The sequence below is a fragment of the Citrus sinensis genome, chromosome 8 (assembly GCF_022201045.2).
Source record: "Citrus sinensis cultivar Valencia sweet orange chromosome 8, DVS_A1.0, whole genome shotgun sequence".
Lineage (NCBI taxonomy): Eukaryota > Viridiplantae > Streptophyta > Magnoliopsida > Sapindales > Rutaceae > Citrus > Citrus sinensis.
Window position 1 is genome coordinate 8780254 of NC_068563.1, and position 15584 is coordinate 8795837.

A 15584-nucleotide genomic window follows, 5' to 3' on the forward strand; every position below is an offset into this window, starting at 1 on the left:
ATTTTTATTTACATAATAGATTCACACATTACAAGATATTGTGATTCTGTTGATGCACAAAAGATTTTTAATTTCTTCGGATTAGAACATCAATTTGTAGTTGAAGCCTGAAGAAAATAAATGCAATTCGACAATTTAATTTCTGTAATATTTATTAAAAAAATATCATCAAAATTTTTTTATTACAATGCTTTGACATTTGCTCGAGGTTCTGTCTTCACTTTCGATTAAAACATGTTATGCATGACCTTTATGATATTGCTCACGTCTCTTTTTTATGATATTGTTCAGTCTCTTTCCGTATTGTCGGTTACTTTTTTTTTATTACTTTTTTCTGAAAACATTTATCTTACGGGTAATAAACTTGCGATTATTTAACTACAAAAATATCACATCCCAAATACCTCTCTTGTCAACCTAATATGATGTGTCTGTTAAAGGGATTCCCCTTAGGTGCAACAGTGGCACCGTGCCACAGTTGCACCTAGTCGTTGGATGCAGTTGGATGTCAGTGGATCCCACCAATCCAACTGCATCCAACGGCTAGGTGCAACTGTGGCACGGTGCCACTGTTGCACCGTAGCCTGATCCCTGTTAAAGAGTCATATTTAGCCCAGTTTAATCGTAAAATTATAATGTCAGAAATGCGATGATTAAAATTATGGAATTAGATGATGAACTAAACTATATATGTCATTTTCTCATATTAACTAGGATGAAGCTAGTTGCAGTCTCTAAACTACTCACTACACCGGCATCTGAAAATAATTTTTAATTATTAAAATGTACCTAAAATAAATTGCTATTTCAGAAACTAAATTGTACAATAAATATGAACTTTTCAATTATTAATTTTTAGGAGTTTAGGTTTTGTTTGTCCAAAAAAAGTCTAATAAAAGGTGATTTATTTGTATATAAAATACCGAACAAAATAATGATCAAATTCACACAATAACAGTTATAAATGGTCACTAAAATTTTTATCATTATTCAAATTCAATTAAGTTTAACAGGTATCACTATCTCTAGAAGAAAAAGGGAAAGAAATATTAAGGGTTAAAGTTAAGCCCAGAATTCGTTCAAAAAAATAATAAAAATTGACAGGAAAATAAAAAGAATCTCTTTGCTTTAAAATCCCGACTTATTAGAGATAAATGAGATAATAATGCTCTTACCTAAAAAGGTGATGTTTATATTAATAAGAAAATCCTAAAAACGTAAGCTAAAAAAGTAGCAAGTAATATATATGATAATCAAATATATAGCAAACATTATCATTCGTAAAAATTATTTGAATGCTTTATATGGAAGATTATACTTATTAATGGGTCATATCATCAAAAAAAAGGAAAGAAAATAAAAATATTACCTATTTATAACTTAGTTATTAGTGTTAAAAGTTTTATGTTTATTAAGGGGTAAAAATGTTATTTTGTGCTTATAATATAATTTACATTTGTAATTATGTAACATATTATGAATTTCTAATTATTTTTTAAATATTTGATTTTGTGTATTTTTGTGTGTTTATTAGGTAAAAATAATAATTTCTCACAATTTGAGGCTCCAAACAAATGTAAAGATGTTAAATTTGGATTCTGAAAGTCCGAGAAATTAGGTCATTACCGAGGAGGATTCGCGACTTTGTTGTAAAATTATAAGTTTTTATCACAATAAATGTGGTAATTGTGAAATTATAAGTTTTTATCATGTTAGGTGTAATAATTGTTAGTGGGGTTCCTCTATGATGCTGTAAAAAATTTACAACATCAATAATGTATTAATTTTGAACCATTAGATTTAATCAATGGTGTACAATATTTGTACTAAAAAAATAATTTAAAAATAATAGTAAACAGTTTGTTAACCGTTCAAGTGGGTGGAGAATTTTTGTAAAATAATTGTGACCACCCTTAGTGTTTGAAACAATTTCACTTAAATAACATATTTTATTTAAAATTACTTTTCAGCCCTCCTTTAAATTTGTAATATGATAATCTTTTTTAAATAAATCTTCCAAAATCAATTACCATTAAGTTAAAATATAATATCAAGTAGGTTATTTAACACAAAGTCTTATAATAATTTGTATTGTATGAATTTAATTACAAACTATTAATACCTAAATAATAATGATAATAGAAGGCATTTCAATAAACTATTTTATATGTGTTTTTATTAATAATACTATATGAGTCACAACAAATGAGAAATATTTTATTCACCAATTATTATTGAAAAATATATATGTCTATATAACTATAGAGTGGGAAATATTTTGATTTAAATTTTTAACAAAAAATTAAACTATTTATTTCATGCAATTCAATGGTGGAGGATATAACATTATGAAATGTTGCTTTGACTTTCAATATCAACTATTAGATTATGATATATTAGTGGCTCAAATATTGTGTCAAAATTTTAAGTTAAAGTATCCCAAACCATATCTTTATAATGGAAATATAAAAACATGCAATGATTTTTTTTCTTCATTTTGTCCATTAAATATTATTTGATGTGATATTTTATTTATTGTCACTATTAATTATCATAATAAAAGTAATGACTCTTCGTAACATAAAAATTTATAATTACTATCAAATAATAACAATAAAATAATCTTTCATGATTCATAAACTAAAGTTAATTAGGAATATGTGGTAGATTTAACTTTTATGAAATTAATAAAGTGACATTTGAAAATAAAATGAAAACAAACTTGTGAAAATTAAATTTTATAAGGCTCAGATAATTTTCTACCATGTCAATAAAAATCTAAAAATATAAATGATTTTCGTTCACTTTTTTTCCCACGTAAATATTATCGGAGGTAATATTTTATTTATTATCACTATTAACTATCATAACAAAAGTAATGACTCTTCATAATATAAAATTTTATAATTACAAGCCAAGGATATCAATAAAATAATCTTTCACAATTCATAAACTAAAACTTATTAGTAATATATATTCGATTTAACTTTTATGAAATTAACAAAGTGATATTTGAAAATAAAATGAAAATATATAAGCTTATAAAACTTAAAACTCCCACCATATAAGGATATTAACTGTAAGATAAATATAAAGTACAGAAAATAAGTATGTTAAATGGGTGTTAAAAATGATACATATTTCATGATCAATTATACAACGGCCTTTAATATTATATAAAATAATGAGTATTTTAATATACAATATTAAATTTTATTAAAACATGTGTGATCAAGTAATTTTTATGTTACAAGCAATCTCAACAATGAGTTTATTGATGTAACTATGACATTTACTTAACTATATGTACTTAGTTGTGTTATTTATTAGTGTTATATCATATATAAATTTTGCAATTGCAACTTATTTATTTGATTTGTGTTAAATAACCTACCATTACATTTTATATTTAATGGTAATAGATTTTGGAAGATTTATTTAAAAAAAATTATCACATTTCAAATTCAAAGGGAGATTGAAAAATAATTTTAAATAAAATATGATATTTAAGTGAAATTGTTTCAAACTCTAAGGGTGGTCATAGTTATTTTACAAACTTCTCCACCCCTTACATATTTGTTAACCGTTTACCATCATTTTTTTTTTTTACCTACAAATATTGTGTACCATTGATTAAATCTAATGGTGCACAATTAAAAACATTATTGATGTTGTAAAAAAATTACAACATCATAGAGGAACCCTTGTTAGTGGGACAAATGTATAACTAAGATGTAATTAACTTTATTTATTTGTGTGGTGTAGATTAATCATAAATTAGTATAAATAGAGAGGGGGGAACACACCTCTCCACACATTCTCTTCTCTTCTTTCCCCTCAAATTCTTCTTCTCATCTTTCTTTGTAATATATTTTCAATAAATAAAATTAGTTTTATTTCCAATTTTCAAATACCTTTTTTTTAATTATTTATTTTTCAATTTTAATAATTCCCTTTATTTCAAATATGTTCAACTAAATACTAATAGTTAGGGTAAGGTGAAACTCTTAGTAGAAAAATATGATTTAATCAAATTCTATTTTTAATTATATAAATTAAATTATTTTCTATTTAATTTTATCCATATTTAATATTTTAAAATTTTGATTTATTGTAGACAAACATGGGAGTTTGACACAATGAATTATTAATATCTTAGTAAAAAGTATGGTATGGTAAAATGGTATTTTGACTTATTGTAGACAAGTTAAGTTTTGGCACATTAAGTACTTAATCCATAATAAAATTAATGGAAAAATAATTGTAATTTAGACAATTAATCTTTCGGGCAATAAATAAAATAAAAAGAATTTATTAAATTATATTTACTACTAAGAGTGGATCCCTAACCCTAACTAATTTAATTTCATAGTCTTTCTCAAATTAAATTGCATATATTTAAATTTTATTTTTATGTTTTTAGATAAACTAAAATAAACAAATTTAACCTTTTCTCTGTGGATTAACCTCGGACTCACCAAACTATAGTATAACTATGCACTCTTATACTTAGGAGTACATTAAACATTTTTAAGTCGTGTCACTTAGCTTGATGGAAGACCAAATTGAAAGACACCAGCCAATAAAGAATGCCATTGAAAATGAAAAAGAAACAAAAAAAATAAAAAATCTGACCTTTTTTAAGTTAATTGTTTATTTTTTATAACTTATGTCTGATTTTCAAAATACAAAAAAAAAAATTTGTGACTTTTATCTTAATGACAAAAGGTCTGAATGAAAAGTAAATATTATATTCCAAAAATATATTTATTAAATATACTTATTTTTTAAACCACAAAATCTAGTTTCTTTTTTAATTTTGATTTTTTATGACATAAATATCAAATAACCATGTTTAAGATTTTTTATTTATAAAAATAAATAAGATATCACTTATATTCAGATATTAAGAAAAGAAAAATAAACATATTATTTAGATAGTTGTATTCAGACTCGTTGAGACTTCAATCAAATTCAAAACCTATTCAGATTTTAAACCAAAAAACAAATGCTACCTAAAACAAACACAATTTAATCAAATTATAATATCAATAATCTTTTGTGTTAAAACTGTAACAAAATAATACATTGTTGAAGAGTAATTATTTGGTGTTAAAGAATTTATTACTCATACATGTTATACAATAGCTAGAGTTATCCTACCTGTCAGTGCATGTAATGTCATTACCATTAGATTATCTTCTATCACGTAATTGTTAATCTTATCCAAGAAAACATTCCTTTAAAATATCACATTATCTATTAAAATAATCTGTTTAATTTGTGTCACGAATTACAGGAAGCGATATAAATATATTTTTTTTCTTTTTAAAAAAAAAAAAACTTTGTTGTGTAGCATTTGCTAAGAGGAAATGATTATACATATCCAATGGTAATGGTCCAAAACCTAGTCAGATCCACGGACAACAGCCAGCCAGCTCAAGAAATTAAAACAAAGGGCAAATATGGCAACCGAATAAACCCCAATATAGCATGGTAAAATCGTAAATACCGCTGCTATTCGCGGGCAATTTCATGACCCCATCACTTTAAATGCACCCCCCGCTTCTCTTACTGCGTCAACACAACTGTCACAGAGCACTCAGAAAACAAGAAGACGGACGGGAGGAATTTTTTTTTTGTTAAAAGAAAATTTCTCTCTCTAAAACCCTAATTTTTAGAGAGAGAAAATAAGACCTCTGCGTAGAGAAGTAAAACTATTATTCATATGGGTGGGAAAAAGTTTGCGGTGCTTCTCTGCGCAGAGGATTCGGAGTACGTGAAGAAGAAATACGGAGGGTATTTTGGGGTTTTCGTGAGAATGCTGGCGGAGGAAGGCGAGACGTGGGACGTGTTCCACGTGGCGCGCGGCGAGTTCCCCGACGACGACGACTTCGGATCGTACGACGGTTACGTGATCACGGGCAGCTGCAATGATGCTCACGGGAATGACGTTTGGATCTGTAAACTCATTGCTCTGCTGAAACAATTGGACTCCTTGAGGAAGAAAGTTCTCGGCATTTGCTTCGGACACCAGGTAAGGGCCATTACCGTCTTTTCGTCGCATATTAACGCAAGCAAAATTGCTGGCACTGCTTTTTGTCCGTAATTTGACCTGTTCATCTCAAGAACCGGCAGTGCAGAAGGGTATATTTGGAATCTCTTTGTTATTATTTTTCCTATTATTATTATTATTGTTTTAGATTTTTTAGCAAAGACAGGGAGTTATCGCTGTGGTTGAATTTTAGTTAAATGACACAAGAGGTGAAAAACGACATTAAAAAAAAAAAAAAAGAAACTTTTTGCTGTCGTCCATCACACGGAAACTTAAGTGGTCCCACAGCGGCAAACTTAAATCGGGTCCCATTTGAGTTACGTCGCTTACAGTTGGACGGCTTGTGATCTAGCCCTGGTTTAAGTAAATGGGGACCGACCAATATGTTCAATAATCCACGGGCCCGTGTAATTCATTCTCCAATAAGATTGGAATGGATATTTTTCTCCTAAAAATTCTATAAAAAGAAGGAATATACAAATTTTTTGAATTTTTTTCAATAAATTATTCATTTTTTAAGAGTATAATTGTTTATCTCAATCAAAAATATATATTTTCTAAATTTTGCAGAAATAGTTTTTGGTCATACGACGAAACTAGGTCATAGTGTTGTTGCGGTAAAGTAGTAGTTATGATTTAATAAATTGTATAGAATTTTGTGTACGTTAATAAATTGAAAAGTTTATGAAGGTGAAGATAATTACTAAGTTATATTTTTTTTTACTCACAATTGATTTAAAAGTAATTTTTTATAACTCTCAAGTTGTTTGACAAATAATAATTTCTAAAACTTATTTTTTTTAAGATCTTGTTAAATTACATATAATAAAAAAGAGTATCGATTGTTATTGATAGTAAATATTAATAGAATTTTATGGTAATATATAGTATTAAAAAAAAACTATTTGAGTGATGTTTGCAGTGAATAACGGGGGGTCTGAATCTGATGACTCAATTTTAACCTTTTTTTTTAAGCCTCTGATTTTGATGGGTAATAGTTTTACCCAATAGCGACATCGAGAGAGTGGGTTCGACACATGTACACTTTTGATGTGCCTTGTGACTCATTAAATTCTCATTGATAAATTTTGTTTCTTTTATATGCGTACACGTTGTTTCAAACCTTTTTGAGAACGTGTACTAAAAAACCACTTGCTTATTACTCATTTATTGCACATTGATGATACTTTGAAGTATTTGTTTTGAGATATTTTCTTGTTTCAAACGTTTTTCTAAATAAAAATGAAAAAAAAAAACACCTTTTCCAGTGTGTAATTTTTAATAGAAACGTTCACGTCGTCTCTCTCTCTCTTTGCTGTGGTAGATATGAAAAACAATAATTAAAGCATAGACGAGGATCCGAACTATATTACTTTTTTAGTCTGTACATTATTAAATAGTTAAAAAAATTAAATAAAATATAATCATTTGATGATAAGATTTTGAAATACACAAATAGTAACACAAGATATTATTGTTATGATCTTACTAAGTTGGAATTAACAAAATTTATAATCCACTTAAAACAATGTAAAAATTAAGTGAATCCCATTATTTATTGTATTACCCATTTTCATATGTTTTAGGTGGATTATAAATCACATTGAAAATTAGTTACCCTTATTATTGTATTGCGGAGATTTGTATAGCTAACAGTCAACTCTTTTTGCTGGTTTTTTTTTTTGGGGGGGGCTGGTTTTTATGCTATTTGTTTATACTGCTTTCTCTTTTTGACATCTTGCAATTTTTTTAAAGCAATCAACATGATAGGTGGCTAGCATTTATGTTAATTATTTTAATTCATAAAGTATGAGTTAGGTGACAACCCCATGAGCTCATGTTGTATTCGTGTATAAATTTAAACAAACAACCCACATCAATCTAGAAAAATCTATCAATCAACATTGCTATATTTTCATTACAAATCAAAATTAATAATTGTGTATATAGTATACACACATAGATATAGGTTCATCAATGCATATAATATATTTTATGCTTTGTCATGCGTGCGTGCATTTATGCATGCATTTTCCATAACAATTGTCGGCAAGACAAAGTCCCACATTAATGATTATATTTTATTTCTTTTTCTTGTTTTCATATATCATGATTAACGAAATGAACCAACAAGCAAATAATGAGATAATGTGAATTTTTTAAGATATTGGTGATTTTGATCAGGTACTTGGCCGTTCATTGGGAGCTAAGATTGGCCGGTCCCTCAAGGGGTGGGACATCGGGGTCACGACCGTCCATCTGTCATCATCATCATCATCGAAACTCTTCTCATCTCTCAAAATGCCGGCCGTGCTCCCCGTGATAGAATGCCACCGCGACGAGGTAGTGTACCCTTGCGTAAACCCGGCAACACCTGTATTCACACTATCATAGCCAGCGTAAATGCTTGTGTTCTGATGTGATGCGGGCTATTGTAATAATGTAGGTCTGGGAGCTCCCAGCCAAAGCAGAGGTGATAGCATGGTCTGATAGGACCGGGATCGAAATGTTCAAGTATGGGGACCACATGATGGGCATCCAAGGTCATCCTGAATACACCAAAGACATTCTCCTCCATCTGATTGACCGACTTCTTCAGCGCAATTTCATTGTGGTATGTTATGTCGTCTCACGTGCACCGTTTGATTTTCACTTTCTCATTTTGAATGGGCCTGATATGTTGATGTACGTTATAATTACAGGACTCAATTGCGGAGGAGGCAAGGGCAAGAGTGGAGGAACTTGAGCCGGATAGGGAGATGTGGAAGAAAGTGTGCATTAACTTTCTCAAGGGTAGATTATGATGATAAATTTTAAGGCTGTTTAAGGGGCCAAAAAAAAATATATATATATTCATCTAAGCTTTCAATGATCAATAAAAGTATGGATCCCTCTAAGTTACATGCATGTACCTTACAACCCTCTCACATGAATAGTGAGTGGACCCACATCATTCACTATTCATGTGAGAGGGTTGTAAGGTACATGCATGTAACTTAGCATTAGCCTAAAAGTATAGGTCAGTCTCTGAATTTTATTATTTATTTATTTATTTACTTTATAATTGATAGGGCACAATTGCACTATCTGATTGGCTAAGTTCTCTTCATAAGTCTGAGCTTGACATCGACAGGGTGAAATTTAGAACTTTAATTACACCAAGAAGGTTTGTAAAAATACATAGGGAAAAAAGAAATTCATGTGAAAGGCACAAACATATGTCAAAAGGCAGAATTTCTGAGAAAAATGTATACTCTCTAATTGTCAATATTCGAGAAAAGTACACTATGTTATCAAAGTTCACATAAATGAGTTCACAAAATCAAATGGAAGAAATGAATTTAGGAATATAATATGATGAGACATTGGGGGAGAGGATAAGTTTAAACCCTTTTTTTTTTTCTAAGGGTAAGTTGTATGCTTGTACTCGACAAGATAATTGTTCGAAGGTTTATTCCATTGGAAATGCTGCTGAGCCTGATTCATATGAGCAGTCAAAAACTGAGTGGTCAAATCATGTTATCTGCGAAAATAAAATGAAACTTGACGTACTACTGATCGAGTACTTGCTATTTCCTCTGATTTTCTTCATGACAGGCATCATTTGGTCAAAATTTCAAAAAAAAAAAAATATATCTTACCAGTAAAACTCCAATTGCAAAGCCAACGGCTATCATTTGTTGTTCTAATACGAAGCTTAGATTTTGGAAAAATTAAATTTCTAATTGTCAATAGAACTTGACAGCATGCATGGCGGTGGGGCCATGAGTTCATATTTGATTGGAGATGTATTCTACTGGAGGTGCTTCTGAATCTGATTCAAGAAATAAGTCAGTTCAACAATACAATATCAAATCACTTGCGGTATATCTTTCAAATTGAAATGAAAAAATCCATTCGAAATTAACACTGCAACAGAAGTGTATATTTTTAAAAAAGCAGTGACGGAACCAAGATTTTGATCTGATTATAATAGACAATTATAAACTTTAATAACACTATAATATAAAATCTATAAGATAAAAAAAGGCCAACAATGCGGATATATTAAATAAGAGTGTTGCTATTTAGACTAAGTGAAGACAAAAGGAAGATAGAAACGGCAGCACATGCTGCCGTTTCCTGTCCTGTCCTCTCTCTTCAGAAAATGAGCATGCGTGAATTCAGTCATGAGCCCACAATCAATTTAAAAAAATTAAATTTAACATAGTGCGTGAGCCAATATAGTATTTAACAATCAATTTTTTTTTCTTGTCCTCTCTCTCTCTGCATCTCTCATCTCTCTTTTACCTGTTCATTTAACGTGAGCCATATTCTGCATTTAACAAGGAAAAACCAGTTTCCTGTCCTCTCTATCTCTCTACATCTCACATCTCTTTTAGTTGTTTATCACACAACCAATTTCTGCATTTCCAACTTTGCATTTGCTCGATTTCAGCAACCAAAAAAAAAAAAAAAGGCAGCCATAAGGAAAAAGTTAGATCTGGATCTGCAAACAGAGGCAACTTGATAAAATTGGTACCGATTGATTGATAAGTTAGTGACTCTCAGTACATTCAAATAAAGTTTTTGTTGTGTTCTATATATTTACATGGTTAGAATTTTTAACTTAAATTGTAAAAATTCGTAGATTTGTGCTTTTTATATATTTAAATTGTTATGAATTGTTATGATTTTTTTTTATTTAAATGACTGGAAATAATGGAATATATTATAACAATTTCTGAATGTGTTTGATATATGTTAGGATTTTTTTTAATTTAAATGGCTGGAAATAATGGAATAAATTATAACAATTTCTTAATGTGTTTTATATATGTTAGGATTTTTTTAATTTAAATGGCTGAAAATAATGGAATAAATTATAACAATTTCCGGATGTGTTTTATATATTTAAATTGTTAGGATTTTTTAATTTAAATTGCTGGAGATAATGGAATAAATTATAAAAATTTGTGGATGTGTTTTATATATTTAAATTGTTATGATTTTTTGTTACTGGACAAAAATGTTATATAAGTTTCTTAATACAAATGTTAATTATTTAGCATTTGAAGAGTTGCAAGAAACAAGAGCTAACGATGTAGATGAAATTGTGCAACCGAACAAATGTGAGCCAACTCTTGGAATGTTATTTGATAATCATGAAGAAATGTTTTCATTTTACAAAGCTTATGATAAATAAGAGGGGTTTCATGTGAAGGCTCGAAGTACTAAGAAGGGGATTGATGGAATTGTAAAATATACAACATTTGCATGTGGGCGTAGCGGCAAGTCAGAAAGTAAATTTGCTAATGCATTGAAGCCGAAACCGAATGTGAAAAATGACTGTGATACAAAAATTGGAGATTGTCTAAATGAAGATGGAAAATGGTTCTTCGAACTTTAAATCTTCAACACAACCATGGATTGAGTCCAGACAAAGCTAGGTATTTCTCATGCAATCGCAGAATTAGTGCAAGTGCTAAAAAGAAAATTGAAATGAATGATTGTACGGGAATTAGAATTGCCTAAAATTTTAATTCTATTGTTGTTAGAGCTGATGGGTATGAAAATGTGTCATTCTTAGAAAAAGATTGTAGAAATTTTGTTGACAAAACAAGGTGATTACAGCTTGAGGAAGGAGATGTTATGGCGCTTTTAAAGTACTTCCAGAAAAAATAAGCAGAATGTAATGGGTTTTTTTTTAGCATTGATTTGGATGAAGAGATCGATTAAAGAATATGTTTTGGGCAGATCCGAGGAGTAGGGTAGCTTATAAATATTTTGGAGATGTCATCACATTTAACACTACATATCTGACCAACAAGTATGACATGCCATTCGTGCCCTTTGTTGGCGTTAATCACCATGGACAATCTATTTTGTTAGGGTGTTGATTGATTTCACGCGAGGATACGGAGGCATTTACGTGGTTATTTGAGGTGTGGCTATCATGTATGTCTGATTCTCCTCCCCTTGGTATCATTACAAATCAAGACAAGGCAATGCAAAAGACAATTGAAAATTTTTTTCCTACTACTAGGCATCGATGATGTTTATGGCACAAAATGAAAAAGTTGCCTGAGAAGTTAGGGGCTTTTAAAGAACGTGAATGTATTATATCTTCCATGCTTTCTGCTGTTTATGATTCACTGAGTTCTGATGTGTTTAAGGAAGCTTGGCATGGCATGATTACAGAATATGATCTATAGGATAATGATTGGTTAAATGGTTTATACGAGGAGAGGCATCATTGGGTCCTATGCTATTTAAAAGACTGATTTTGGGCAGGAATGTCAACAACTCAGTGAAGTAAAAGTATGAATGTATTTTTTGATGGGTTTGTTAACTCAAAAATAAATCTGAAACAGTTTGTGAAGCAATATGAAAATGCATTGAGGAGGAAAGCTGAATTAGAATGGCAAGCAGATGCCAAGTGTTTCAGTAAAAGGACATCGTGTGTATCAAGATATGAAATGGAGCGGCAAGTTAAAGAGGTGTACACCATTTTCAAGTTTAAAGAATTCCAAGAAGAATTGACTGCTCTGATGTATTGTGATGTATTGGATTCTGTGGGATCAATATATAAAATAATTGAGTCATTTGGGCAAGGTCAGAGAGGCATCTTTGAGGTTTTTTTCGAAGAAGATAAGTGTGAAGTTAATTGTATCTGTTCAAAATTCCACTTTAGGGGGATTCTTTGCAGGCATGCCCTTACAATGCTGATACATAACTTAATTGAATTACTTCCAGAAAGATACATTTTATCAATGTGGAGGAAAGATGTGAGGAGATGTTATAGTAAGGTGAAAGTTAGTTATGGTGTGTAGAATTTGTCCATCCAGCAAGAAAGAAATGAAAAAATGTGTAACGCTTTCAGTGAGGTTGCATACATAGCCTTTGATGATGAAAATAGTTATAAAACGGTGTTGGATTGGATTGAGAAAGTAATGAAGGATCTACCCAAGTAAATTCCTTGTGAAAGTGTGGGAAAAACTAATACTGGTGGAGCAAATTGTAGCAGCAACAAACAAATTCACAGTAAGAGTGTGGAAAGAACTGTTACTGGCGAAGTAAGTTGTAGCAGCAACAATGTTTAACTTGCACTGAATGATCCAGTAGTGACACGTTGTAAAGGCCGTCCACCTTGCCTAAAGAAAAAATCTTCGATTCGTAAGAAATCCGTTCAAAAGAACAAGGCCGCACAAAAAAATAAGGTATGATTAAAAACAAAGATCTCTTTTCTAATTAATTTGGTCTTAGTTTAATTGTCTTTAATAATCTTGTAGGATTTACAAGAAAATGTCTCATCATCTTATCATGTGCCTAATGAAATTTCCACACAATGGAGCAACATAGCCATGGTAAATTTTGTGAATTTTTCTTTTAAAATTTTCTTTTATTTCGAGAATATGTAACTAAGTATAAGATTGAGCAAATGTAGACGCTACAAAAAGGAAGTACTATTTACGGAAATCTCAATCAATGCAGCACTATTGGCTATTATAATGTAAGAATTAAATTTATTAAATTTTAGTTTTAAGATTTTATATGAATTTTACATATATTTTATTATTTGATTAGGTACCTATGTACCCATCCCAATTTGGTGGAAGCAACATTTATCAGTCATTTCCTTATAATTGGCACACAATAAGTTGTTGTTTACAAGTCATTAATGTATACTTATATTTTAATATTTTTGTAATGTAATATGATGTTTATTTTTATGTATTATAGCAACCAGTCCCACCGTATACTTCGCAGTTGCGTTATTCTTCTCCTTTAATGACCTATCAAGGATCTCAAGGTAAGAATTTCCAACAGTTACTACAGCAGCAGCAGCGTAATAAAGATAACAATCATGATGCTTGACTTGTATTTTGGCTTTAAATTGTAGTGATGGAATAATATTTTGTGTTAAATTGAACTTTAAAATTTTGAAATTATGTTAGATTTGACTTTAAATGTTTGAAATTGTAGTGATAGAATAATGTTTTGTGTTAAATTAAACTTTAAATTTTTGAAATTATTGTGATGGATTAATGATATATGTTAGATTTGACTTTAAATGTTTGAAATTGTAGTGATGGATCAATGATATAGTTAGATTTGGCGACTTGTGTATTATTGCATTATTGTTGTTTCTTTTGATACACATAATATCTCTAGTCATGCATAGGGTCTAGACGAAAATGTTATTCCTTCTTACAGTTAAACGTTACAATTCATACATAACAATCATTTTGTTTAAATTATTTAAATTTATACATAACACGGGGTACAATTTCATTTATACAAAATACATATAGCAACGATTATCTCTAAAATACAACATACAATGGATAATATAGGCAGAATAATACAATCATTTCTGCCTTTATCAGTTTGCACAGCTTTGTCGCATGTAGGCACTTCAGTTTGCACCCCCTTTTCGAGTGTTTCCACAATAAATTTTGTAGTTTTTAACATATTGGATGTCTCTAACAATTTTTCATGCCTTTTTCAGCATCCAACAAAAATTTATAAGATTAATAAGAATTCCCTTTGAATCCATTTACTTGCATTTGGCATTCGGGCCAAGAATTGTATATGCCCGGCTTTCGCCTTTTGAAAACAACATAACAGCTTTGAGTAGGCATTTGAATTCTACATTGGAAAAATTCAGATCAAATATTATATGCAAAATGCAAAAACATTAGTAAGACCTGTGTTACTTAAAATTAGTAATAGAACTGTTAGAGGGAAAAGTTAAAAAGTTCAGTGACCATCCTCTTAATATGTATAAACAAAACAAATCATCACTAATTATTTCTTAAATTAAATATTATGCAAAATGCAAAGCTAATATTCAAATAAAATATTATGCAAAAATTTGGTGCATTTCAAAGCCAAAAATTATCACAAATAAATATTATAAACAATAATGCTGGAGACATTTATGCTAAGAAACTTTCTAACTTTGTCGAGAAGCAATTGAAGTCTGAAAGAATTGCCTCTGTAACTTTCATTCATAAATATTCTAGACTAAATTTTGAATGTACATTATTATTTAATATCCTTTTGAATGCGCGGAGTTATTGTAACTTGACTTTTCTTAAAAGAGTTAAAAGGCATGTCTAGAATCTTATGTTCATTTACTGGTAAATGAAACTGCCTGTATTCTACATATGTTCCATTTAATGGACTCTTCAGCAGTGGGCATTTCAAAGCCAAAAATTATCACAAATACAATATTTTCCCAAATCAATTTATCACACAAAATTATCACAAATCACGTAATTAATTTTTTTTACATAATTATCATTATTCCTTTCACACAACTATCATACACAAATAAAATATATCATAGAATTCAAAACAAAATATTATTTTTTAAGGGAAATTATCATTACACCACCTTTATTTTGCCTTATGTTCATCCAACCACTACAAAATTCTAACATATACTTTGCACCACATTTCTTTTCACATTTGTATCAACTAGTCATTTTTGCATTAACACTATTAAATAATTTTAATAAAATAATAATTTTACCCCCAAATA

The 15584-nt window shown here is 29.5% G+C and overlaps 1 protein-coding gene across 1 annotated transcript; it reads left to right on the top strand.

The window, feature by feature from the left end:
* Positions 1 to 5573: 5573 nt before the first annotated feature.
* Positions 5574 to 9167, top strand: LOC102629214 (gamma-glutamyl peptidase 5-like). Its single transcript, XM_006487628.4, has 4 exons — positions 5574 to 6037; positions 8240 to 8398; positions 8502 to 8669; positions 8758 to 9167. The coding sequence occupies exons 1-4, from the start codon at positions 5729 to 5731 to the stop codon at positions 8857 to 8859; spliced, it is 738 nt and encodes a 245-aa protein (XP_006487691.2). The 5' UTR covers positions 5574 to 5728; the 3' UTR covers positions 8860 to 9167.
* Positions 9168 to 15584: the final 6417 nt, after the last annotated feature.

Bases quoted from the DNA above. Each gene is read 5' to 3' on its own strand.
- LOC102629214 (XM_006487628.4), top strand. From the start codon at position 5,729: ATGGGTGGGAAAAAGTTTGCGGTGCTTCTCTGCGCAGAGGATTCGGAG. The intron at 8,399-8,501 runs GTAGTGTACCCT...GTAATAATGTAG, and splicing joins TAGAATGCCACCGCGACGAG to GTCTGGGAGCTCCCAGCCAA. The intron at 8,670-8,757 runs GTATGTTATGTC...TTATAATTACAG, and splicing joins TTCAGCGCAATTTCATTGTG to GACTCAATTGCGGAGGAGGC.